The following is a 22,809-nucleotide window of genomic DNA, read 5'->3' on the forward strand; positions in this document are numbered from 1 at the left end:
CCTACTTTTATATATGAAAGTCCTATCTAATTATTAAAATATCTTATTATTGATTATGTAAAGCTGACTAATCTGCTCACTTATGCCCTAGTCCAATGTCCATATACACCCCAATTGTGGCTAACCCATTTCCCTAAACATAAGCATTCCAAAGCAGTGGGAAATCGGCCATGGATTCTGAAGATAAGCGACCAGCCAATTGGATGATCCCTTTCCGCCACGCGTCGATCCTCTTTTCGATTAGAGTTCACGGTGCGAGCTGTCGCTGCGAAAGAGAAAGATACTGAAGAGCCATCGAGTCATCTACCCGCAAGAGCAGAGAGGAGCCGATAAGAACTGTTCAGTATATTTGAGTACCATCGACACTAGGAAGAAAGCTGTTCATGGCGGCGGCGACGGCATCTTCGGTAGCAGTGGCGCTTGGTGGAGCTCGATTTCCGGCGCCGGGCTTTTTGGTCCCAGGAAGCCCGTCTCTCCCCTTCCTTCCTAACCCTCGCCGGTTTCTGGCCGGCCCAGTCCTTCACTTATCTGGTAAAGTTTGTTCCATGTTTCCGACTAATTATGGAAACTATTTTTTGGCTAATGCCGTTTGGGATATTTATCCCCTTCCTGAAACCTTTCCGTACCGGTGAAAGACCTTTTACTGGTTTCGAATATTTTTTATTTTTGTTTGTTAGAGTACATGCGGTTGCTTGTTAGAAATTGATGAAGTTTGTTAGACTTGCAAAGGAGCAATTGTTTTTTCGGAGGAGAAAACAATAAGTTTTTTCACAAATGCTTATTAAAAAAATTTCTTTTTACAGCAAAATTCATGAGCTAAACGAAACAAGGCAACCAAAAGCTTGTCACTTGGCAACTATGAATTTAGCTAATAAAAAGATATATGATATTTCAGTATATTCATGAAATTGTACTTGCAAACTTACCTGCAAATGCTCAGACTTGAAGACTCTTCCATTGTCAATTCTATCACCAGCAAATGAAGATCATGTTCCGAGACTGATAGCAAGTAGAAAGATGTCGAGCCACTTGAGATTTTACCAAAAATCCATTCTTTTAAGAACCTCCAGATGTTGCAGGTCGAGTCATTCTTTAAGTGGGCATTTTATCAATTATCACTGGCAAAAACATAAAAGATCTAGAAGCCTATAGCATCAAATAATGTTAATGGAGGCACTAAATCAAAATGACCTAAACCAATCTAAAGTAGACAGTGAAAAAGCCTTCAATTTAGAAGTCCATCAAAACAATAAAGTCATCAAAACATAAGATTTCTAAATAGCTTTAACTTTGAGGTTTCAGATGTTTGATAAGTGCATAAACAAGAAACAATAAACATTATTATTGCGAGATGATGTGCCACCCCGTGCGCTCTTCTCATTTTCAAATTTGAGCAACATATTTTTTTCACATCAATAGCATCATGGTACCCTCCAAGATAATGACATTGTTTGAATTTGCGCACTCCACCCCACAAACAACAAGGTAGTGGTGTTTTAAAGTTCTTTCCTGCATCTTCTCCCTCCTAAAGGGAAGAAAATAGCATTTTATTAAGCAAACTCAAAAGCACACAAACAATCAATTAATAGGTCAAATTGGATGACTTAAAGTTCACCATAGTTTGATATGGATTATTGCAACATGAGCATTACAACAGTCACAATTGCTAGCAACTACCAATCAGAAAACTTGAACAATTTCCAAAAGAAGTAGTTAATAGAATCCTAACCTAGCATGACTGTCCTAATAATATCATAAAAAACTTCCACAATGAAAGATAAACAGAACATCTTGTATCACAAAGAAATGTGTAAATTCTTAAGAGAAAAGGTGGTAAGCTTCCAATAATACTAAGTAATGCAAGACCACTACAGAAGTGGTGGTGAGACAACGATCTTCTGTAGAGGTGAAAGCTATAGCGATTAGAAGTATTGGACAGTAGAAGGGTTGACGAATAGAAGCATCAATGAGGTGAAGTGATGGCAAGGAAGAATCAACTGTGAGAAGAGGAAACAATGAGGGGCATACACAGAAACTTGATGGGTCTTATAGTTATAGAATTACAAAGGCTCACTATAACTCATTAACTACCTATTAACCACTAATACAATTCAAACTATAAATTTCAATTATTAAAACTAACATTTATTACTAACTTACACAACCCATTGCAAATCCCTATCAGAAGAACATGTGGCTCAATTTATTTTCATGTAGAATTATGAATTTAGATCATGGTCCACATAAGTTTTAAATTTTTAGGCATATAAAATTGATTAATTTCTAGATTATAGTTCAATATGAATGCAATCATTTCCTTAAAGCAGCAATGTTGGAGGAAAGCGAAGTATTTGATTCTTTATAATTAAATATAGTAATGTGGTCGATTTATCCTCGTTATGTTTGTAACAGGAAATTAGGAGGATCCTTTTGCCTTGGAAATTTTACTTTGTAACTGCTTTCCCTCCATCCATTGGCTTGCTTACTTTCCTATTTCCATCTCCATCTATGTTTAAATAAATCACGCAAATATATATATATATATATATACGAGTATATTTACTTAGAAATTCTAAATTTTAATAAATTGATTGATAGTATCTAATTGAACGACTGCCCTTTTGCAATATACTTCTTAGTAAAATATAGGACATGTATTGAATGGATATTGGTATGCATGTGTAATAAATGGGATTTGTCCTAGGATTCAAACAAAAATACAAGTTATGTAAAATATATATTATTTTAATAAAAAATCATTTTTGAAAGGTCAAAATGAGACATGCAAAGTAAGTATTTTTCATAAACACTTATGTGTAGGCTTTTGAAGTTTACAATATAATCTTGTCTTTTAATCATATTTAGTAGTTAACTTCATACCACTAAAATTGCATGTGATATACTCAATCTTTCTTTTACTAATTCTAAGGTTTTCATCTTCTAAATGCTTCATATGTTGTTCTAAATTTTCATCGATTTCAATGGATGTCTCACCATTTCGAATATCCATAGTAAGTATCTTAATAACTAATACAAAAACATATGACTTATTATTTATCCTTGATGTAAACTTAGAAACTCTGGACCACTCCACATCTACTTCTAATATTAGTCACTACATGATAATCTTTTCAACATTTTTCTAACTTAAAAGCACATCAAATCAATTCCTACAGTACTTGATCATATGCTTTATCAAGATTCATAGAAGTCATTTGAAAATCATTTCATAGTTCTATATACTTCTCTATTAATTGTCTTATCACAAAACTTACTTCCATGATATACCTTCTTGGTATGAACTATGTAGTAAAATTAATTATCTGAAATTGATATAAAATTTTTAAAGTTATGTTCAATTACTCTCTCCTATAGCTTCATTGCATGACTTGAGATTTTGATTCATCTATAACCAACTCAATCTTGACGATTGCATTTATTTTTAAATATTAATATTCAAATACTTTTTCTTTGATCATTCGACATCTCTTAGTTTTCAAAATTCTATTAAAAGGACTTATCTATCAAATTATTATAAATTTTCTCGTAACTTTTCGAATTTCATTAAGTATCTCAGTTTGACATCTTGGAATGAAGCTATTGTTCTTTGATTAACAATTTTTACTTTATGGTACTAAGGAGTAACTTAGAGTATGCCATCAGTTTCTCGCCCTTGTAACCTAATTTCTTCTAAAAGGATTTGATGCATAGGATGGAAAAAAATAGCAGGAACTAAAGCTTTCAGTCTACATTGTTTCTTTATTGTCTTCTAAACTGAATGAGCAATAACTTAGTATTATGAACCGTCAGAAGCTTCGAAGCTATAAATGGGCAATTTCTATGTACGCGTATCACTTCAATGGGTGGAGAAAGTTTGAGGTATTAATGAACCATTCTTATACACAGATGTGCAGAGGTTTTCAGCCCATAAGTTAAGAGCCAGCTCCTCAGAAGAGACATCCGGCTCCATTCAAACTGAAGAGCTAATTGCAGATTTGAAAGAAAAGGTAACAGATCTTATTTTGAGAAGTTCCTTGTACACCTTCTATATGTATATATCAGACTATTTCTGACAAACACTTGTGCTTTAGTGGGATTCTATTGAGAACAAATCCACTGTTTTTGTCTATGGTGGAGGAGCCATTGTTGCTGTCTGGTTGTCTTCTATTGTAATCAGTGCTGTCAACTCTGTTCCGCTGGTATGTTCTTGTTAGCGTTGTCTAGCTTCTCTAGTTCATTAATTTTTTAGAAGACTTGACAATACCTGTACTTCTTTAAATTGATTTTGAGATTATTGACCTTATTTATAAAAAAAATAAATCATTCTCATGGCAGCTGCCTAAGCTTCTGGAGTTGATTGGGCTTGGCTACACTGGATGGTTTGTCTACCGCTATCTCTTGTTCAAGGTAACTATTGTTGGTTTAGAATGAAATTACAAAGCATATGTACTAGTCATCATTGTGCACCTTTGTTTTCCAGAACTGGTTGCTTGTTATTCAAGTTTTTGCATGAGATTTAGGGGAAAACTTGGATCCTAATTTGTTTTTCAGATAAAGCCATTGCAATCTTTTTGTTGTAAATTGCAGTGGTAATATTTTTGTACCAAATTTTAGAAAACGGAGTGGAGGAACTAGGTATCTCCATCTCAAAATAACATAGTGAAAACCTATTATCTGCAACCTTATCAATGATAATATTGAAACCTTTCATCTCTCTCTGTGTGTGCCGAGGGGTGTCAATATTTGACATGACCCGAAAATCTGACTCGAATCCGACCCGAAAATTCCGGGTTAGGGTCAACCCGAATCCGAAACGGGTCGGGTTCGGGTTCAACAAATCGACTCGTTTTAAAAATCGGGTCGGGTTCAGGTTGATTCAGTAACCTGAAATTGACCCGAAAACTTGTTTTGATCTGGGAACCCGAGATTGACCTGTTTTGACCCACCCGAAAACTAGCAATTTTAGGATCATTTGGGTCGTGTTGGGTTGATCCAGACCCGAAGCGGGTTGGGTTCAGGTCCGAAATGCTGACCCGTTTGCAAAAACAGGTTGGGTTTGGATTGACCCGAATAGTGCCGTGTCAGTCTCGGGTTCGACCCGAATCCGACCTGTGACCCGAAATTGATTTGCATATGTGCGCCGCTAAATCTTTATTGTTTCACTTGATTGTTTCAGTCAAGCAGAAAAGAGTTAGCAGAAGACATTGAATCTTTGAAGAAGAAGATTGCAGGAACAGAATAGATAGAGGAGCCTAACAAGCTTCAGAAACTAGTCAAACTTTCCTGTGCAAGTCATGCTAAAGATTGTGTAATGTTTAAATTGTTCTCAGTTTCTTCTGTTTGCTTGTTTTTACTTCTTTTAGACTATTGAATTCTTCAAATCTGCAGATTTTGTAGTGAAAGTAACTTGGTGTCAAACCTGTAGCTAATCATTTATTTTTTGCATTTAGCTTATAAATGTTGCCTACAATGATAGCTGTTTTCAAATACCAGTTGCTGAAGTTTGTGGAATATTTGAAGGCATTCTTGATGTACCTGCCAACTTCGATTAGAGTCAAATTTAGCCTAAAATAGATTTAGCTTTTAAGCAGAATTGATCAAAATTAGGATTTTTGGGCTTCGTTTTGGATAACTTTTTTACTGCTTTTTAAATAACTTTTTAGTAAAAAATTAAATTATTTTAAGACTCAATAAAAAAACCGTCCCAAATGATGCCTTAATACAACTTGCATGATGATTAGCTTGATTTCATGCAAAATAATTTGAAAAATTATGGATGGCAAATTTTCTATTAATTGACTACACACTTTTATTATTATTATTATTATTTTTTAATGGATTACACACCTTTTTAGATATGAATAAGAAGTATTAGGGTTTAAGATTAATGATTATGAAATGGTCCAAATGAATTGAGAATTTCATTACATTAATTGAAATAGAAAAAGGAATAAAAACAGCTAAAAAAAAAAAAACAGCCATCATTTCTTTATAATGAGATAACCTTTTCCAAAATTGTGTAATCATTTCTGATTTCTGCACGGTAATAAAAGAAATCATACATTTATTTTACATTTATAAGTTAGAAAGTAATTTTTTTTAAATAATATTAATCTATTTCTTAATCAGATTATTTTGATTAATTTTATTTTCCACCTAAAAGCCAACGAAAGGCAACTGAAGGTACACAATCAATCCACACCAATTTTCCATTATGAGCCATTGACAAAACTTTGATTGATTGATTCCTACAAACAGCTCCAAAACACTGCTGAAGTATAGTTTTATTATGGGTGTAAACGAGTTGAGTTGAGCTCTAATTTGAGCTAGTTTGAGTTCGGCTCATCAACATACTGAGAAGCTCAAGCTCAAGCTCATATGGTGAGCTTGAACTCAACTTGCCTGTGTTGTCTCGGGCTCGAGCTCGATTCGTAAGCTTTGCATCATCAGAGAAGTTGTCTAGTCACCAGAGTTATAACGGGCTTGGCTAGCCGGAGGAGATTGGGAGTCGAACTAAGGACCCATGGACGAGCTCATCAATTGGAGAAGAGATTGAAGATGAAAATATATGTTTTTATTTTATTGAGAGAAGATAGGAGCAGTTTTTTTTTTTTATAAATATAATTAGTGATTTTCCTGAAATAAGTACATTTTTGGCAACTTTCCAAAACAAAAAAAAAAGGTTGCTGGAAGCTATAGTTTGCATTAATAGCATTAAATACAATTAATTTTATATATTTTGGCTGCATTAGAAGTAACAATTTAAAATAATTTAATAATAATACAAGTTTTTTTTTAATATCAGATTAACCGAGCTGAGCTCACGAGCCAACGAGCCGCATCTCATCAAGCTTGAACTTGAGCTCGTTTAATATATGAGCTCAAGTTGGAGCTCGAGCTTGAGCTCAAAGCTTGATAAGCTCGACTCGCGAGCTTATTACTGAGTCAAATTTGAGCAAACTTGACTCATTCACACCCCTAATTTCCAATAGCATAAACGCATTTTATAATCTAAGGGTAGGCATCAGTTTTCAAATGTCCATAATTTGTAAAACAAGGTAGGTCTTATAAAATTTAGGAGAGAGTTTTAGCTCTTTTTTTTTTGCTCAAATCTTTTGAATTAATATGAATATCAGATGAACCAAATTTCTTCATCCCTTGGATTACAAGATCGTTGGATGATCTCACCTATTGGCTAGCCTAATAGGCCTACTTGAGTTGAGCCCAACCTAGTGAACAAAATATATCATTTGGAAGCTCTCAAGATCAAAAAATAAACAAAATTGATGGATCAAAATATTGTTAGATTTAATCCACCCTCAGCAATAACTCATTTGATCCATTAATTCAGTTATTTCGAGGCCCAAAGATACTAAATTTCAATGTTTTTACTATTTTTCGAATCATAATGATGAGAAAAAAATATTTTAACAATGAATTTACAAATTTTGGTGAACATTTAATCCTTCAAATGCTTCCTAAAGGTTATTGATTCTCCTTATTGAGTGCTTTTAAACTAAGATTATATTTGGGATGGCTTCTTACTGCTTCTTAAAGCAATTTTTAAGTAGAAAAATTATAATTTTTGTACAACCAAATTGCTTTAAAAAGCAGTAAGAAAATTGTCCCAAATATAACCTAATGCTCCATTTGAGATAGCTTTAGAGCACTATTTTCTTGCTTTCAAAAAATTTTCATGCTAAAAAATTATTTTACAAAGCAATAGAAAAGCCATCCCCAACGAAGCCTACAACATAACATCAGAATTAGTGCTTGGTTAGATAAAACTTTGGGTGATCTCCAACACAACCAGCATGAATTCCAAGAGGGTATAAATAGCCACACTGCTGGAAAGTCATTGCTATTCTTATAATTAGCAAGTTAGCATCCAATTCTATTGTTTCTGATTGTAAAGTCCTCAGCGATTTGCTTCGTCAGATGCATGAGATTACGGTTTCATTTGGGACGATTTTTTTATTGCTTCTTAAAACAAAATTTTAGTACAAATTTTTTAATTTTTAATTAAAACTCTGTTTTAAGAAGCAGTAGAAAGCCGTCCCAAACGAAGCCTAAGATTTCATTTGGAACAACTTTCTTATTGTTTCTTAAAACAACTTTTTAGTACATAGAAATTTACTCTAAGAAGCAGTAAAAAAACTGTCCCAAACAAAATCTAAATCAAAAGAAATACCAGTAAAATAAACTTTGAGCGATTCGTTATTTCATAACCTATATTTTTCCTACATATAAAATCACCCAAATAAGATCATTTTCAAAATATAAAAACGTAAATATTATAATTTCAAAGAGATCATCAGAGATACTGCGGACCCTTACTACAATCTATCATGAAATTTTACATAATAAAGCTCCTAAATTCACCCCTTCTACCAATAAATTGCAGGTATTTTTGAACTCACTAACATGCAAGCAAGCTTCCACTTCAAATTTAGCCCATATTTATAACAAAATAGCAAAGACAACCTTCTCGTGTGCCTTGTATAATTTTCCAATTAACATTGCATGTATGAAGAGGATTGGCAGTACACAGAATAAGGCCAAGTGCATGTGTTAAGAGAATCCACTCAAACAAAAAATGAATCACAAAGTGCCAAAAGTGCAATTGTAAGGAAGGAAAAGTGGTTCATAATTTCTATAATATGCTCAAATTACCATTCCATTAGTCATCGTATAGTTCCAAGAAGGTTGGCACCACCTAGCTTAGCCCCATCCATATGCTGTTTCAAGAAGAAATGCCATTAGAATATTATAAAACTGGTGTGTGAATCATTAAGGGAAGAATGAAATAACAGAAGGAAATAAACATCAAGCCTTTGTCCCACTACGTGGGGTCAGCTACATGAATCTTTTTTCTCCATTATGTCCTGCTAAAAGTCAAATTCTCGTTTAGATCTAAGATTTTTTATGAAAAGATCTTAGAAATAAAGCAACACTCGACTACATTTTTACTTTATAAATATGTAGAACAAGCATTGTCATTATCTTCTATCACAAGATAATCATGTGGAGAACCCTTACTTCTGATGCTTTTTGTACTTAGTTTATAATTTCAATCATTGCATTATTATTGTCATCTTCTTCTATCTCAAGATAATCATCTGTAGAACTATTCAAATGACCCCTTATTTATGATGTTTTTTGTACTTAGTTTATAATTTAAATAATTGCATTATTTAATACAAGTAAATGTTGCTTATTTTCATATTATTGAGAATGATTTACATAAGATGCAAGATACATGATAAGAATTATAATACTTGTATAAATCAAGTTGATCTTTATCACTGAGTATAATCAACAAAATATCAAATCATGAGGCAGTATAAAAAGTTACCTGGAATCATTGTCTTGTAATAAAATATAAAATATGCATCTCCAAAATAACAAGAAGCAAATAAGATTAGTGCACATATAGAAGGGATTGGATGATTGATTTGTTTTGGCACATTCGAAGGACCTGATTAACAAAAAAGGAGCAGTCACACAGAATAGCCCATGTTCGTTTGTCGAAGATGATGTCCTAGTAATAGCAAATCGATACAAAAAGGATTATTGGGTTGGCATTGACACAGGGTGGCGAACACAGGTAGAAAGGAAAGGGGCAAATGTAGCTGGTGGGTGACCGTAGATCTCAAGGAAGAGCACACTTAGGCTTTGTTTAGGACGGCTTTCTTATTGCTTCTTAAAGCAGCAGTAAAAAAAGCCGTCCCAAACGAAGCCTTAAGCTGCGATGGAGTTGGCAAGGTGTGGGATACAACATTATGTAGCGCATCGCAGGGAGCTAGCACACAGGTAGAAGCAGGAGTTGCTAGGAAGGGCTAGCAAGGAAGAAAGAGATTCAACAAGGAAGTGGACTTTGCAAACAAATCAAATGCAGGTTGGTGGTCAGCACATGAGCTCATAAAATTCTCATGCAGAGGTGAAGTTGTGATTGTAGTTCATGAATAGGGATTGGTAGGCAAGTGACACAATCGGCTATCAAAAAAACCGTGGATCAACTCAACGGGTAGCAGACTGGTACAACAGAACACACATAGAGAAGTTGCATATAGCTTACGGATGAACACAATTGGCAGTGGATGGTGAGGTGCGACGATGCAAGGGTTTGCAGTTGAATGACACAACGTGCGATGATGAGAGCCATAGAGAATGGAAATGAATGGAAAGAGTTGTTAAGATCTAACAAAAGTTGATACAAATAAGGCATATGAAAATTCAAGGATTCACATCCTTCAATGGAGAGATGTGACAGATTGTCCAACTTCCTTGTAGTTTGATACAATATTCATAAATTTGCTGAGCCCTTACAAGCTTCTTCTACCTAGCCGCTAGAACCCTAAACAAATCCTAGAATAATTTCAACAAACAAAAGATATTAGCCCTATACCAAATTCCTTCTTAAATAGCCCTAATCATACAATAATGCCAATTAAATCCTTCCTAAACAAGTTAAACCTCCCTAAACATCTCTCCCTTGATTCATCCTCACATGATGAATTACAACTTAGTTGGGCCCCACAAGGGGGGCCGAAACTCCCCTGGTTCCTACTCCTAGTTCTGCCCAACCATGTGATTGGTTCGGCTCTTACTGGACCAGCCAGCTGGGTTAGCCCAAGTCGCCCCCTCTCCTGCTCCTCTTGCCGAATCAATATTCCCTCCCCCTCTTCTCGGCGCACCTTGTCCTCAAGGTGGAAGGATGGGAACCATTTCCTAATCATCTTATATGACTCCCGTGTGGCATCATACTCCGGTAAATCATTCCACTTAATTAGTACCTCCTATGCCCCTATTTCACCTTGACGCACCCCTTCTACTCTCAGAGGTTCCAAAATGAACTCCATGTCTTTTATCAAAATCGAGGGTATTGAAGATGGTGTGTGATTTCCTATTGCCCGCCTCAGTTATGAGACATGAAATACTTAGTGCAATATTGATGAAGGTGGTAATCCCAGTCAATCCACATCTCCAATGCACTCCAAAAACTCATAAGGCCAAAAGTATCGTGAGGATAATTTCTTATTCCTCCTCCTGGCTAGTGTCTTCTGCTGATAGGAACTCAGCTTCAAGTAAACCATGTCTTGTGGCTCGAAGTATACTTCTCTCCTGTGCTTATCAACCTTCATCTTCATGATCTATTGGACACTCAATAGATGTCCTTTGAGCTCATCTAATATCATGTCTCTCTCCTCTAAGTAATGATCTACACTGAAAATGGGTGTAATGCTCTACCCATAATGTATCAAATGAGGTGGATATCTCCCATAGAGAATCCTGAAAGGGGTGGTCTGTGCTGCTGAATGGTACGAAGTGTTGTATCAATACTCAGCCCAAGTAATCCACTTTGCCCAACTCTTAGGTGTATATGATACAAAGCATCACAAATAGGTTTCCATGCTTCTGTTGACTGCCTTCGTTTAACCATCTATTTGAGGATGGTAGGTCATACTCCTCTTCAGAAGTGTCCGATGTAAATGAAACAGGTCCTTCCAGAAATGACTGAGGAGCATCTTATCTCTATATGACACAATAAATTATAAAAATTCATGTAAGTGCACCACCTCCCGTATGAAAGCAGTAGCCACCGAGACTATAGTGTAAGGGTACTTCAAAGGGATGAAGTGTGCATACTTGCTCAAGTGGTCCACTACTATCAATATCACCAAAAATCCCTTAGAACGTAGCCCTTCGATGAAATCCATCATCGCCTCCTCCCACACTCTCTCTAGTAAGGCCAAAGGCTATAGTAACCCTCCTGGTGTCATGGCCAAGTAGTTGTGTCACTGGCACACATCAAATCTCGACACCCAGTCCTCTACATCTTGTTACATCCCCACCTATTATAATTTCATAGGCGGCTGACTGTCAGTTTTTTGAGCTCCAAAGTGTCCTCTGCCATGAAACTCCTATAATAGCTTGGGCATGTATCCCGATGTCCTCAATAGGACGAATCTCCCCTGATGTAATAGTTGGGGCCCCATCATCGTGTAACCGGGATGCCTGTCTAGGTTATGCAGCAACTCGGCTCTAATCTTTCTTAGACCCTCATCATATTCACTCTCTTATCTCAAGCTTCCCAGTCTAAGACCATAGGTACTAATAGAGCTATCAATTGTTGCTCATCCGTCTTCCTCGATAGTTCATCTGCGGCCTTATTCTCCAATCCTGAGGGATACTAGATCACGAAGTAATATCCAAGTAACTTGGATAACCACCTCCGATGCTCTTAAGTCATTATCCTCTAATCCAAGATAAACTTTAGACTCCACTGGTCTGTCTTGACGATACAGTGTCACCCCAGCAAATAGGGTCGCCACTTTTGGATGACCAAAACAATCGCCATCAACTCCCACTCGTATACAGACTTGAGCCTCGCCTTGGTTGTGAGCTATGATGCACAGACACGAACACGGCGACACGGATACGAAACGACACGGGACACATCAATTATTGAAAATATATGGCACGGACACGGGTTGGACACGGTATTATATTTTTTTATATTTTAAAAATAGTGTATAAAAATTAAATAAGTATAATTTTAAAAATAATTTAGAAATAATAAATCATTTAATTAGAATTTGTGCTTAAAATGATTAGTTTTAAGATGTCGAGAGTCAGACGTCGATGTCGTTTATCCGTTATCGAGAGAGGAGATGAAAATATCTTCACTACCAAAGAGAAATAAAAATGAGAATATTCGATGAATGGGTTTTAAGTTCAGACGTTGATTTGGTGTTGTGGATAAGAAATAAGAAATTTAGTTTAAATCCCACCAAATACAAAAAATATATATTTTAAAAAATTCATAAAATATTTAAGATACGCTTGTCGGACACGCGTGTCCAATTTGTATTTAATATTTTTTTAATCGGATATGTTTTCGACGTGTCCGACACGTGTCAGAGGAGTGTCAGGCATGTGTCATGTCGGATACGGTGTCTGCACTGCACGCCTCTTTGAGGAGAAGTGTCGGTGCATCATAGGTTGTGAGCATCTGATTGAAATAAGCAATGAGCCGATGACCTTGCATGAGTATTACCCCTTGTCTGTATCCTAGTGCATTTGTCTCCACCACAAATGGTCTGTTGAAGTCAAAAAGTGTTAATACTAGCACGATGGTCATGACTTTCTTCAGTTGTTTGAAGGCCTGTGTTGCTACGTGTCTACAATTGAAATTGTCCTTCTTTAGTTGCTCTGTCAATGAAAATAATATTATGTCATACCCCTATATAAACTTCCGGTAATACACTGTGAGACCCAATAACCCTCTCAATTCCTTCAAGTTCTTAGGTAAAGGCCAATCCAATATAGCCTCGATCTTGGACTGGTCTGCTGCTACACCTGCTTTGCTTATCATATGTCCTAAGTACTCCACTTGTGGTTGTATAAACGAACATTTTTTAAAATGTGCAAGAAATGATAAAAAAATAAAAAGAATTGGTATAAAATTGGTTCAAATGTAAAAATTCTAATAATTGAGAAATATATAAAAATGTCCGTAAGGAGTATAAAGAAGCAATATGCAATGCAAAGATTTTAACATTTAATGATTTATATAATAGATTATATACTAAATAAGGCGAAAGATATATGCATAAGTTAGCCAAAAAAAGAGATATAAGTAATAAGAATTTAGTTCAAGTAAAGTGTAATCAGAATTAAGATAAAATAATACTTTTATTAGAAGAGGATATTCAACAAAGGTGGATGAGATATTTTGCCAAACTTTTCAATAAAGATTGTGAGAATGCGATTGACTTTAGTGACCATAGTACCCTATATGAAAATAAAGATTTTTATTTTTATCGGCATATCAGTAAAATCGAAGTTAGAAATGCTTTAAAGAAAATGAAGTGTGGAAAAGTAGTTAGACCTGATGATATTCCAATAGAGGTGTGGAAATGCTTAGGAGATGAAGGAGATTTTTTGATTTACTAAACTTTTTAATATTATTTTAAAGACTAAAAGATGATAAATGAGTAGAGAATGAGTGTGTTGATTCCTATTTTTAAGAATAAAGGTGATGCACAAGATTGTGCAAATTATATAAGAATTAAGTTAATGTGTTATACTTTAAAACTATGGGAAAGAGTTATGGAGCATATGTCATGACCCGGCCCGATGAGCTCGCGTAGGCGAGGCGGGAACAGAGGTCGGACGATAGACTAAACTATCTAATTTCTAAAACTATCACCTTAACATTTGAAAGAGCCTCTAAAACATCAAATTTGAAAACACATAAATATAAAATCATTGATATTCATAAAGTTACCTTTCTTCAATCTCTCATCTCCTACGGTATACATAGGCGGAGGAAATGGGGGGCAAAGGTGTGTGTGTGGGGGGGGGGGGGGGGGAGGGCCCCATCAAATCACTCCCAATTTAATTTACTATTCATTTACATTTTTTTTCTTGGTTGATATTAGCTTAATCTCTGTATTGATTTGATCTTAAAGAGATTTTATGATTTTTTTTGTGCAATGAGATTTTTAATATCACGTATTTAGTTAATATATTGAACTCGTTCTAACAGTAATCAAGTGATTTGATGATTGGAAGTCATTTTGTGAAGGAAAAAAATAAACTAATTCACTATCAAATTTTATCATTTTTAAAACTGACTATTTTGGTCCCAAGTCCAAATGTAAAAAGTTGAAGGAAAATTATAAAAAAAAAATTTAGGCCCCGCTTAAATACATTTTCTGGCTCCGCTACTGATGGTTTACATTACCGCCTCTTCTACTCATTTTGATTTACTTAAATTTACCTGAAAAAATCTTAACTAACATTAAGCCAAAGCTTAGTAAGTAAAACACGATTCTAAACTACAGTAATAAAGGCAAACTGAAAAATATGCTAAATATCAATTTCATTTGAATATAACATAATTTGCCTCAGATAAACATAACATTAAACATAAACATAAATCATAAAATCATATCATTTCATAATTCATTTCCATATCCATATCATTATTCATAACTTTCTATTTTCGTATATATTACAACCGTCACAGAAGCCACCGTCTAGTACCATAAAGGTACTCCTTTACCATTTTCTTTTTCATATCATTTATCATTTTAACGTGCACGATTACAACGTCCCCAACTAGTACCATAAGGGGGTGAACTCTATCTATTCAGCATGCACATATAAACATTCAATATCACATTCATATCATAATCATATCATCTCATTTCATCTCATTCCTATAACATATAATCTTATAATATAATGTCATGATATATAACATAAAAGTTGCTTTATCAATCATACGATGAAATAACATAATTATGATCTAAAATGACCATAAAATTTTCATAATCATGCTTGGACTTTCAAAACATAAAATTTGAGAGAAACAAAAGTACTACTGTCATAAAGAACCATGTATACTTACAGAAAATTTGAAATTGATTCTCCTTACTAATCCTTCTTCTTTCGAGGTTTCATCAAAACACTTAAAAGAGTTAATTTCTCCTTCAAAATCATTTATAATAAATCTAAATTAATGTTCTCATTCTTTTCCTAATCTATCCTAAGTTCTTTCTCTCCCTCTCTCCAAATGATCACATAAAGCAAAACATATTCTAAAAATTCATAATTTTATATAATTACATATTTTAACCAAAATAACCCTTTTTCCATAAATTAAATTAATTTAAAATAAATTCTATTTTCAGATTTAAAATAATTAGAAAATAAGAAATTACATTTTGTAAGAAAAAACTCAATTTATTTTCTTAAAAAAAATCATCTTAGGACCCTTAGGAACAACATTTGTAAAAGCACTTCAAAAAATTTCAACTTTAGAGAAAACCCTAATTTAATAACTCCACATTTTTGAAGAAAAAGCCTCATTCCCATGCATAAAATTATCTCTTAAACCTACCCTAACATTCTCTTAAAGAAAATCAATGTTTTCCCTCGAACCCTATATTTTTCATTTTAGGAAAACTTTACGAGGAAAGGAGAAGTACATAAATAAAGCATACCCTAGTCTTCCTCTTATTCTCCTCTACAATTTCCCTAGCTTTCTTCGTCGGAAAACTCGTCGGAGCCGCCCGTCCGTTACCCTCACCCGTCCGCCCTCTCCCTTGCGTTTCTTCGGATTCGGCCGAACGAACATAATGGGGACCGAATTCATTCGGTCCCTTTAAGAGGGAAAAATGGTTAAATGCAAAATGCCTTAATTGCCCCCACTTAAAACACATCTGCATTAGTAATTGCTAGGGGTAGTTTAAGTATTATGAATCTTTCTTGAATTTTAATTTCTAATTTGAGCAAAATTAGATATAAGTTTTATATATCAAATTTCTTAGAATTTTGCGTAGAATTTTATAAAATTATTTCGTCGAAATTCGACAACTTTGAAATTTTTCACTTAAATCTCGTCGCAACGTATCAAAAAGCGAGCGAGGTCTAAAACGGTATTTTTCGGGTTTTACAGCATAAGTTGCAGTGTGATACTAATGTTTGTCAAAATCAATTTGGATTCATTCCGAGTAGGTCTACTATATAAGCTATGCATTTATTGAGAGGTTTGATGGAGAAGTATAGAGAGAACAAGGAGGATCTACATATGATATTTATTGATTTAGAGAAAGCATATTATAAAGTTCCAAGAGAAGTGCTATGGAGAGTTCTAGAAAAGAAAGGTGCTAATAATGCTTATATTCAAGTTATCAAGGATATGTATGCAAGAGTTGTTATTTGTGTTCAAACATAATGTGGTTTGACCAAGTATTTTCCTAATTTAGTTGGATTACATCAAGAATAAGCCTCAAGCCCATAACTTTTTTTTGTTTTAGTCATGGATGTTCTCACTAAACATTTGCGAGATGATGTACCATTGTGTATGCTTTTTGTTGATGATATTTTCTTGTTGGCAAGACTAAAGGAGCTGAAGGTAAACTTGAATTATGGAGGTCAACCGTAGAGTCTAAAGGCTTTCGTTTGAGCAGATCTAAAACCGAATATATGGAGTGTAATTTTAGTAGTAACAGATCCAGTGGAGGGATTATGACTTTAGGCAATCAAGTCATTAATAAGAGTATGCATTTTAGATATCTTGGTTCTATTGTTCAGAGTGATGGTGAAATAGGTGGGGATATTATTAGTAGAATTCAAGTTAGATGGTTGAAGTGGAGGAATGCATCGGACTTACGTGTGATTGAGAAGCCCTCCTCAAACTTAAGGGAAAATTCTATAAAATGGTGTTGAGATCTATAATGTTTTATGGTACAGAATGTTGGCCTTTAAAAGAGAAGCATAATATTAAGTTAAGTGTTGCAGAGATGATGATGCTCAGGTGGATAAGTGGCTTTACTCTTAGAGATAGGATATGAAGGCCAACATGAAAAGGTTGAAGTAGCTCTAGTGGAAGATAAGATTAGAGAGAGTCATCTTAGATGGTTTGGTCACATAAAAGGACGGTCATCCAATGGCCCAATTAAGGAAATAGATGTATTAGGTTTGACTTATGTTAAGAAAAGATAAAGGTAGACTGATAGGAAATATTTGATTTCAAGTATTTCCTAACCTCTTTAGAAGCAAAAATCAATGACAACCTGCTGTCCACAGCAGAAATCAGCCCCAAAACAGTGAAAAAATAGCAAATCGGAGAGAAAACCGTGGAGAAAAGACTTGTATTTTACTAATAGATGCAACAGAATAGAAAAGATACAATTGATCCTCAATTCGAGAGGAGGATCGATCTCTCCCAAATCTCTAGACGCCGCTAGAGCCCAAAGAAAACCTAAATCTAAGAGATCTCAAATTTCAGCCAAATTCAAGATGATCAAACCCTAGGAAAATCTACTATTTAATGCATACAAATCAAAAAGAAATCTCTAAACAGTCCCTACATTCAAATTTCCCTCTCAAAACCCTCAAAAAAGCTTCCTAAAATGCTCTTCTTGAGCGGTCGGCCCGCCCGATCTCCGCAGGAGGCGGAGATCCCGCGATCTTTGCGACAATGCCGGTCCCGTGCGGATCGGCTGGACCGGTCTAACAATACTCCCCTCCCGTGTGTCATGTCGGATACGGTGTCGGACACTGCACGCCTCTTTGAGGAGAAGTGTCGGTGCATCATAGGTTGTGAGCATCTGACTGAAATAAGCAATGAGCCGATGACCTTGCATGAGTATTACCCTTGTCTGTATCCTAGTGCATTTGTCTCCACCATAAATGGTCTGTTGAAGTCAGAAAGTGCTAATACTAGCACGATGGACATGACTTTCTTCAGTTGTTTGAAGGCCTGTGTTGCTACGTGCCTACAATTGAAATTGTCCTTCTTTAGTTGCTCTGTCAATGAAAATAATATTATGTCATACCCCCATATAAACTTCCGGTAATACACTGTGAGACCCAATAACCCTCTCAATTCCTTCAAGTTCTTATGTAAAGGCCAATACAATATATCCTCGATCTTGGACTGGTCTGCTGCTACACCTGCTTTGCTTATCACATGTCCTAAGTACTCCACTTGTGGTTGTATAAACGAACATTTTTTAAAATGTGCAAGAAATGATAAAAAAATAAAAAGAATTGGTATAAAATTGGTTCAAATGTAAAAATTCTAATAATTGGGAAATATATAAAAATGTCCGTAAGGAGTATAAAGAAGCAATATGCAATGCAAAGATTTTAACATTTAATGACTGCTGTTCTTACCTCCAGTTTTAGCCCATTCATGAAATTCCCTTCCAAGGCTGACTCCGAGATATGATCCAGCCTACTAGCCAGATACTCAAACCTATCCCGGTAATCTGCCACCGTACCTTCCTGGGTAAGGGAAAAGAATTGCTCATAGAAGTCTCCTCCCTCATCTGCTCGGAAATGCTATAATAAGCATTCTTTGAACTCCCGCCAGCTCCGGATAGGCTCCCGTCTATCATGCCACTGATACCAGGCTAAAGCTTTTCCCTCCAAGCACATTCCCGCCGCTGTCAATTTCTCCTCCTCCGTCAGCCCATTGACAGCAAAATATCACTCCACCTTATAAATACAGCCATGGCCGTCTTCACCCACAAAGACGGGCATCTTCAGCTTCCTCACTCGTGGGTCTCCCCAGTTTCCCCTGACTCCTCCATAACCTCCCATTCCTCGAAGAGTAAGAGCTCCCCAAGTGTCCCGATCATCCCTCCGCCGATTATACTCGAACCCCTCTTCATACTCTCCCCTTCTTCCTTCAAAATCATCACCTCGACGCTGAATTCCTTCAAATTCAACACCTCGACGATGAAGTTCCTCCCTTCCTCCTTCAAAACCAGCCCCTCGACCCACCTCAGCGATGAAATTCCTCCATTCTTCCTTCAAAATCAGCCCCTCGACGCTGAATTCTTTCGAATTTAGCACCTCGGCGATGGAATTCCTCCTCCTTCCGACAAAATCAGCCTTCCGTTTGTCATATCCCCTACTAACTCTTCTATAGAAAGCGGTTCTAGAGGGGGCATGTCGTTCTCCTCCTCTATAATCTCCACCTCCGAATTTCTCCTCCCCCTCAAGGGGTTCGAATTACCTCCCATGCCATGGCAGTCGGTAGTCTCCCTTACTTCCGATGTCGCCGGATTGGTCTTCATTTCAAGTAGTTTCTTCATCATTTCCTCCATTGCGGTGAACTTCCCCTCCAACCTTTCATTATTGGAGGTGATTTGATGTTGAAAGTTGCCGAATCTTTCCTCCAAATCGGCTTTCAATTGGCCGACTTCGCCTTCCAAGACGTCAACCTTCTTTCCGAACATCTTACTTCCCAACGGATCTCAAAAATATCACTTCCGGAAGCCAAAAGCTCACTGAAAAATAGGGATTTCAGCCGCCCAAGGTCCCCAAATCGATGCTCTGATACCAATTTGATAGGGAATACTTGATTTCAAGTATTTCCTAACCTCTTTAGAAGCAATAATCAATGATAACCTGCTGTCCACATCAGAAATCAGCCCCAAAACAGTGAAAAAATAGCAAATCGGAGAGAAAACCGTGGAGAAAAGACTTATATTTTACTAATAGATGCAACAAAATAGAAAAGATACAATTGATCCTCAATTCGAGAGGAGGATCGATCTCTCCCAAATCTCTAGACGCCGCTAGAGCCCAAAGAAAATCTAAATCTAAGAGATCTCAAATTTCAGCCAAATTCAAGATGATCAAACCCTAGGAAAATCTACTAATTAATGCATACAAATCAAAAGGAAATCCCTAAACAGTTCCTACATTCAAATTTCCCTCTCAAAACCGTCAAAAACACTTCCTAAAATGCTCTTCTTGAGCGGACGGCCCGCCCGATCTCCGCCTCCTGCGGAGATCTCGCGTATTACGCGAACTGCCGGTCCAGTGGACCGGTCTAACATAGACCAAAAAAGATTTGGTTAGAAAGTATTAGAAATGACATTTCTTTATTAGATTTAAATGAGAATTTGACTCTTAACATGACAAAATAGAGAAAAAGGATTCATATAGCTGACCCCACATAATGGGATAAAGGCTTGATGTTGTTATTGTTGGCATACAACTGGTGCTCCCCCAAAGTATCGAAAGGCATCACCAAAAACTCGTAGTGCCCCTCATGAGCCCTAAAAGCTATCTTGTGCACATCCCCCAATTTAATTCTAATTTGGTGGTACCTTGACTTTAAGTCAATCTTCGAGAAGATGGCCGTCCCAAACAACTCATCTATTAGCTCATCAATCAAGAGGATAGGCAACTTGTCAATCACAGTTTTCTTGTTTAAGGCCCGAAAACCACAAAAAAAAATTCAACTTTCATCCTTTTTACCAATAAATTTGGGCTAGAAAAAGGGCTCACACTGGGCCTAATAATTCTTGCATCCATCATCTCTCTAATGAGCATTTCTATCACATCCTTCTAAATCTATGAATACCACTTATAAGAGAAACCCCCTCCTTCAAGGTAATAGCGTGATCATGCTCCCAGGGTGGCGGTAATCTACTATGCTGCTGAATAATATCAGGAAACTACTATACAAGCTTCTGTACACACCCAGGACCTTGGCTGGCTCTAAATATCTAACCTCCTCCATGCTATGCAGCTCCACCAAGTAGCCCAGTCCTGCTTCTTGTATCGCCTTGACTATGATTTGAGTGAAACTATGGTTCTACACAGGTTGTCATCTCCTAGCAGCACCACCCTCTTTCCTTCCACCTAAATCTTCATAGTAAAGGATTTCCAGTCCACCTTCGTTTACGCTATAATTTGCAACCACTTCACCCCTATGAACACATTAGTGCTCCTAAAATTCAACGGAAGGAAATTCTCCACTATCTATATGTCCTGGAGTGCTAGCACCAACCTCATACAAATGCCCCTAGCCCTCCCCACCTTCCATGTTCCCATCATGATGCGATCAAAATCCTCTCATACATGGGACCCTATATTTTTTTATCACAATAAGAAAAAAGACTTCCTACACAAAATACCCAAAAAAGAAGAGATAACTTAGAAATTTTAGAACAAACTCTTACGTTTCAAATCTAAGACCGACTTAGAAATTTTAAAAAACAAAATTACAACGACTTACAATCTTGACTCGAAATTAAAGACACCATAAAATTGCTTCACAATTTAGAAGAGGGATACAGGTGGAGTGGCACTTGCGGAGAGACAAAAGAGGTTAGAAGCCAAGACGAAAGGTTGGAAAGAGCTCAGCAAGATTTCCAGAGGGGATGAGAAAGAAGACGGATAAAGCTCGCAAGCTTTTACATGAAACCCGCAGGTTTACATTTCCAAAAATCACATATCATTCACTATTTTAAAACAATACAAACCATCTCATATATATAGGTATGAGAAGAGAATACGAAAAGACTTGGCATTGAATTCACACACGAATCCAAGCACACACAAGCATGGAAATCCCCCCATGCATTCACGGAAACCAGCCCAACCCAGGAACCGAAGGAGCCACCACGGGAGCTGAAGAGGCCGCACGGAACCAAGGCGCCAAAGCCACGGGAAAACCAGCAGCCGGCCATAAATCCAAGGGCCATGGCACGGAAAACAGCAGCCCACCGTGGAAGCCAATGAGCCACGACATGGGAAACAACACTTCTTGGAATTCCAAAGGCTGGTTTGGAATTCCAAGAGACAAACATAATTAAAGACATAAAAACAATAAAATTACATTTAATAAAAAAATAAATATGAACTAAAATGATAGCTAATAATGAACTAACCCTTAGTTCAATAAGTGAACTAAAGATCAGCTCATAAATGAGCTAAAATTTCAGCTCAATTTTGATTGAGCTTATAAACTCGAGGGAGGCCAAAATTGATTTATTTTGGACATGAGTTGACCCCCCTTTGTCTACATCACATCATGACTCCAAAACTCCATGTATCCACCAACTCCAATCCTAGCTGATCCACGACCTGATTTGAGATAAAGTTCTGAGTAGCCCTGCTATCCACCAAGATCACCACTAGTTACTCCATGATATGTCCCCTCAACTTCATGGTGTGATTTGGAGTAAATTTCACCACTGAGTTAAGGGGCACTTCCGCCACATCAAGATATAGGTGTTCTCCTCCCTCTTCTACTTCCTCACCCAACTCCTCGTTGTTGGTCTCCTCCTCATCACAAACCATAAGGACTTGGAGTGCACGGTCTTTACACCGATGGCCGAGTGCATATTTCCCATCACATAAAAAACACAAACTCTTCGCTCCTTTGTTATGCACCTCTGCTTCTATTAAGCGCTTGAAGTTGGGTCTAGGGCGAACTCCCCCACTCTTCTCCCTCGATGCCTCCCACTGAAAAGACACCCTCAT

The 22,809-nt window shown here is 36.5% G+C and overlaps 2 protein-coding genes across 6 annotated transcripts in view; one reads left to right on the forward strand and one right to left on the reverse strand.

Annotated features, from left to right (window-relative positions):
• Window positions 1-215: 215 nt before the first annotated feature.
• On the forward strand, window positions 216-5,487 carry LOC110103099 (protein CURVATURE THYLAKOID 1A, chloroplastic-like). The gene is made up of 5 exons (XM_020831667.2): window positions 216-531; window positions 3,907-4,007; window positions 4,092-4,199; window positions 4,336-4,407; window positions 5,177-5,487. Exons 1-5 carry the CDS (start codon window positions 384-386, stop codon window positions 5,240-5,242), a joined length of 495 nt encoding a protein of 164 aa, XP_020687326.1. The 5' UTR covers window positions 216-383; the 3' UTR covers window positions 5,243-5,487.
• A 2,938-nt stretch (window positions 5,488-8,425) lies between these two features.
• The window catches only part of LOC110103122 (FH protein interacting protein FIP2), a 49,058-nt gene continuing 34,674 nt past the window's right edge, over window positions 8,426-22,809 (reverse strand). For all 5 annotated transcript variants that reach the window (XM_020831698.2, XM_028701367.1, XM_028701366.1 and 2 more), the window contains one exon: window positions 8,426-8,738. In XM_020831698.2, coding sequence (XP_020687357.1) covers window positions 8,685-8,738 — 54 coding nt within the window. In that variant the 3' untranslated portion in view covers window positions 8,426-8,684. The remainder of the gene's footprint in view (window positions 8,739-22,809) is intronic.

The sequence above is a fragment of the Dendrobium catenatum genome, unplaced genomic scaffold (genome assembly GCF_001605985.2).
Source record: "Dendrobium catenatum unplaced genomic scaffold, ASM160598v2 fragScaff_scaffold_1684, whole genome shotgun sequence".
NCBI lineage: Eukaryota > Viridiplantae > Streptophyta > Magnoliopsida > Asparagales > Orchidaceae > Dendrobium > Dendrobium catenatum.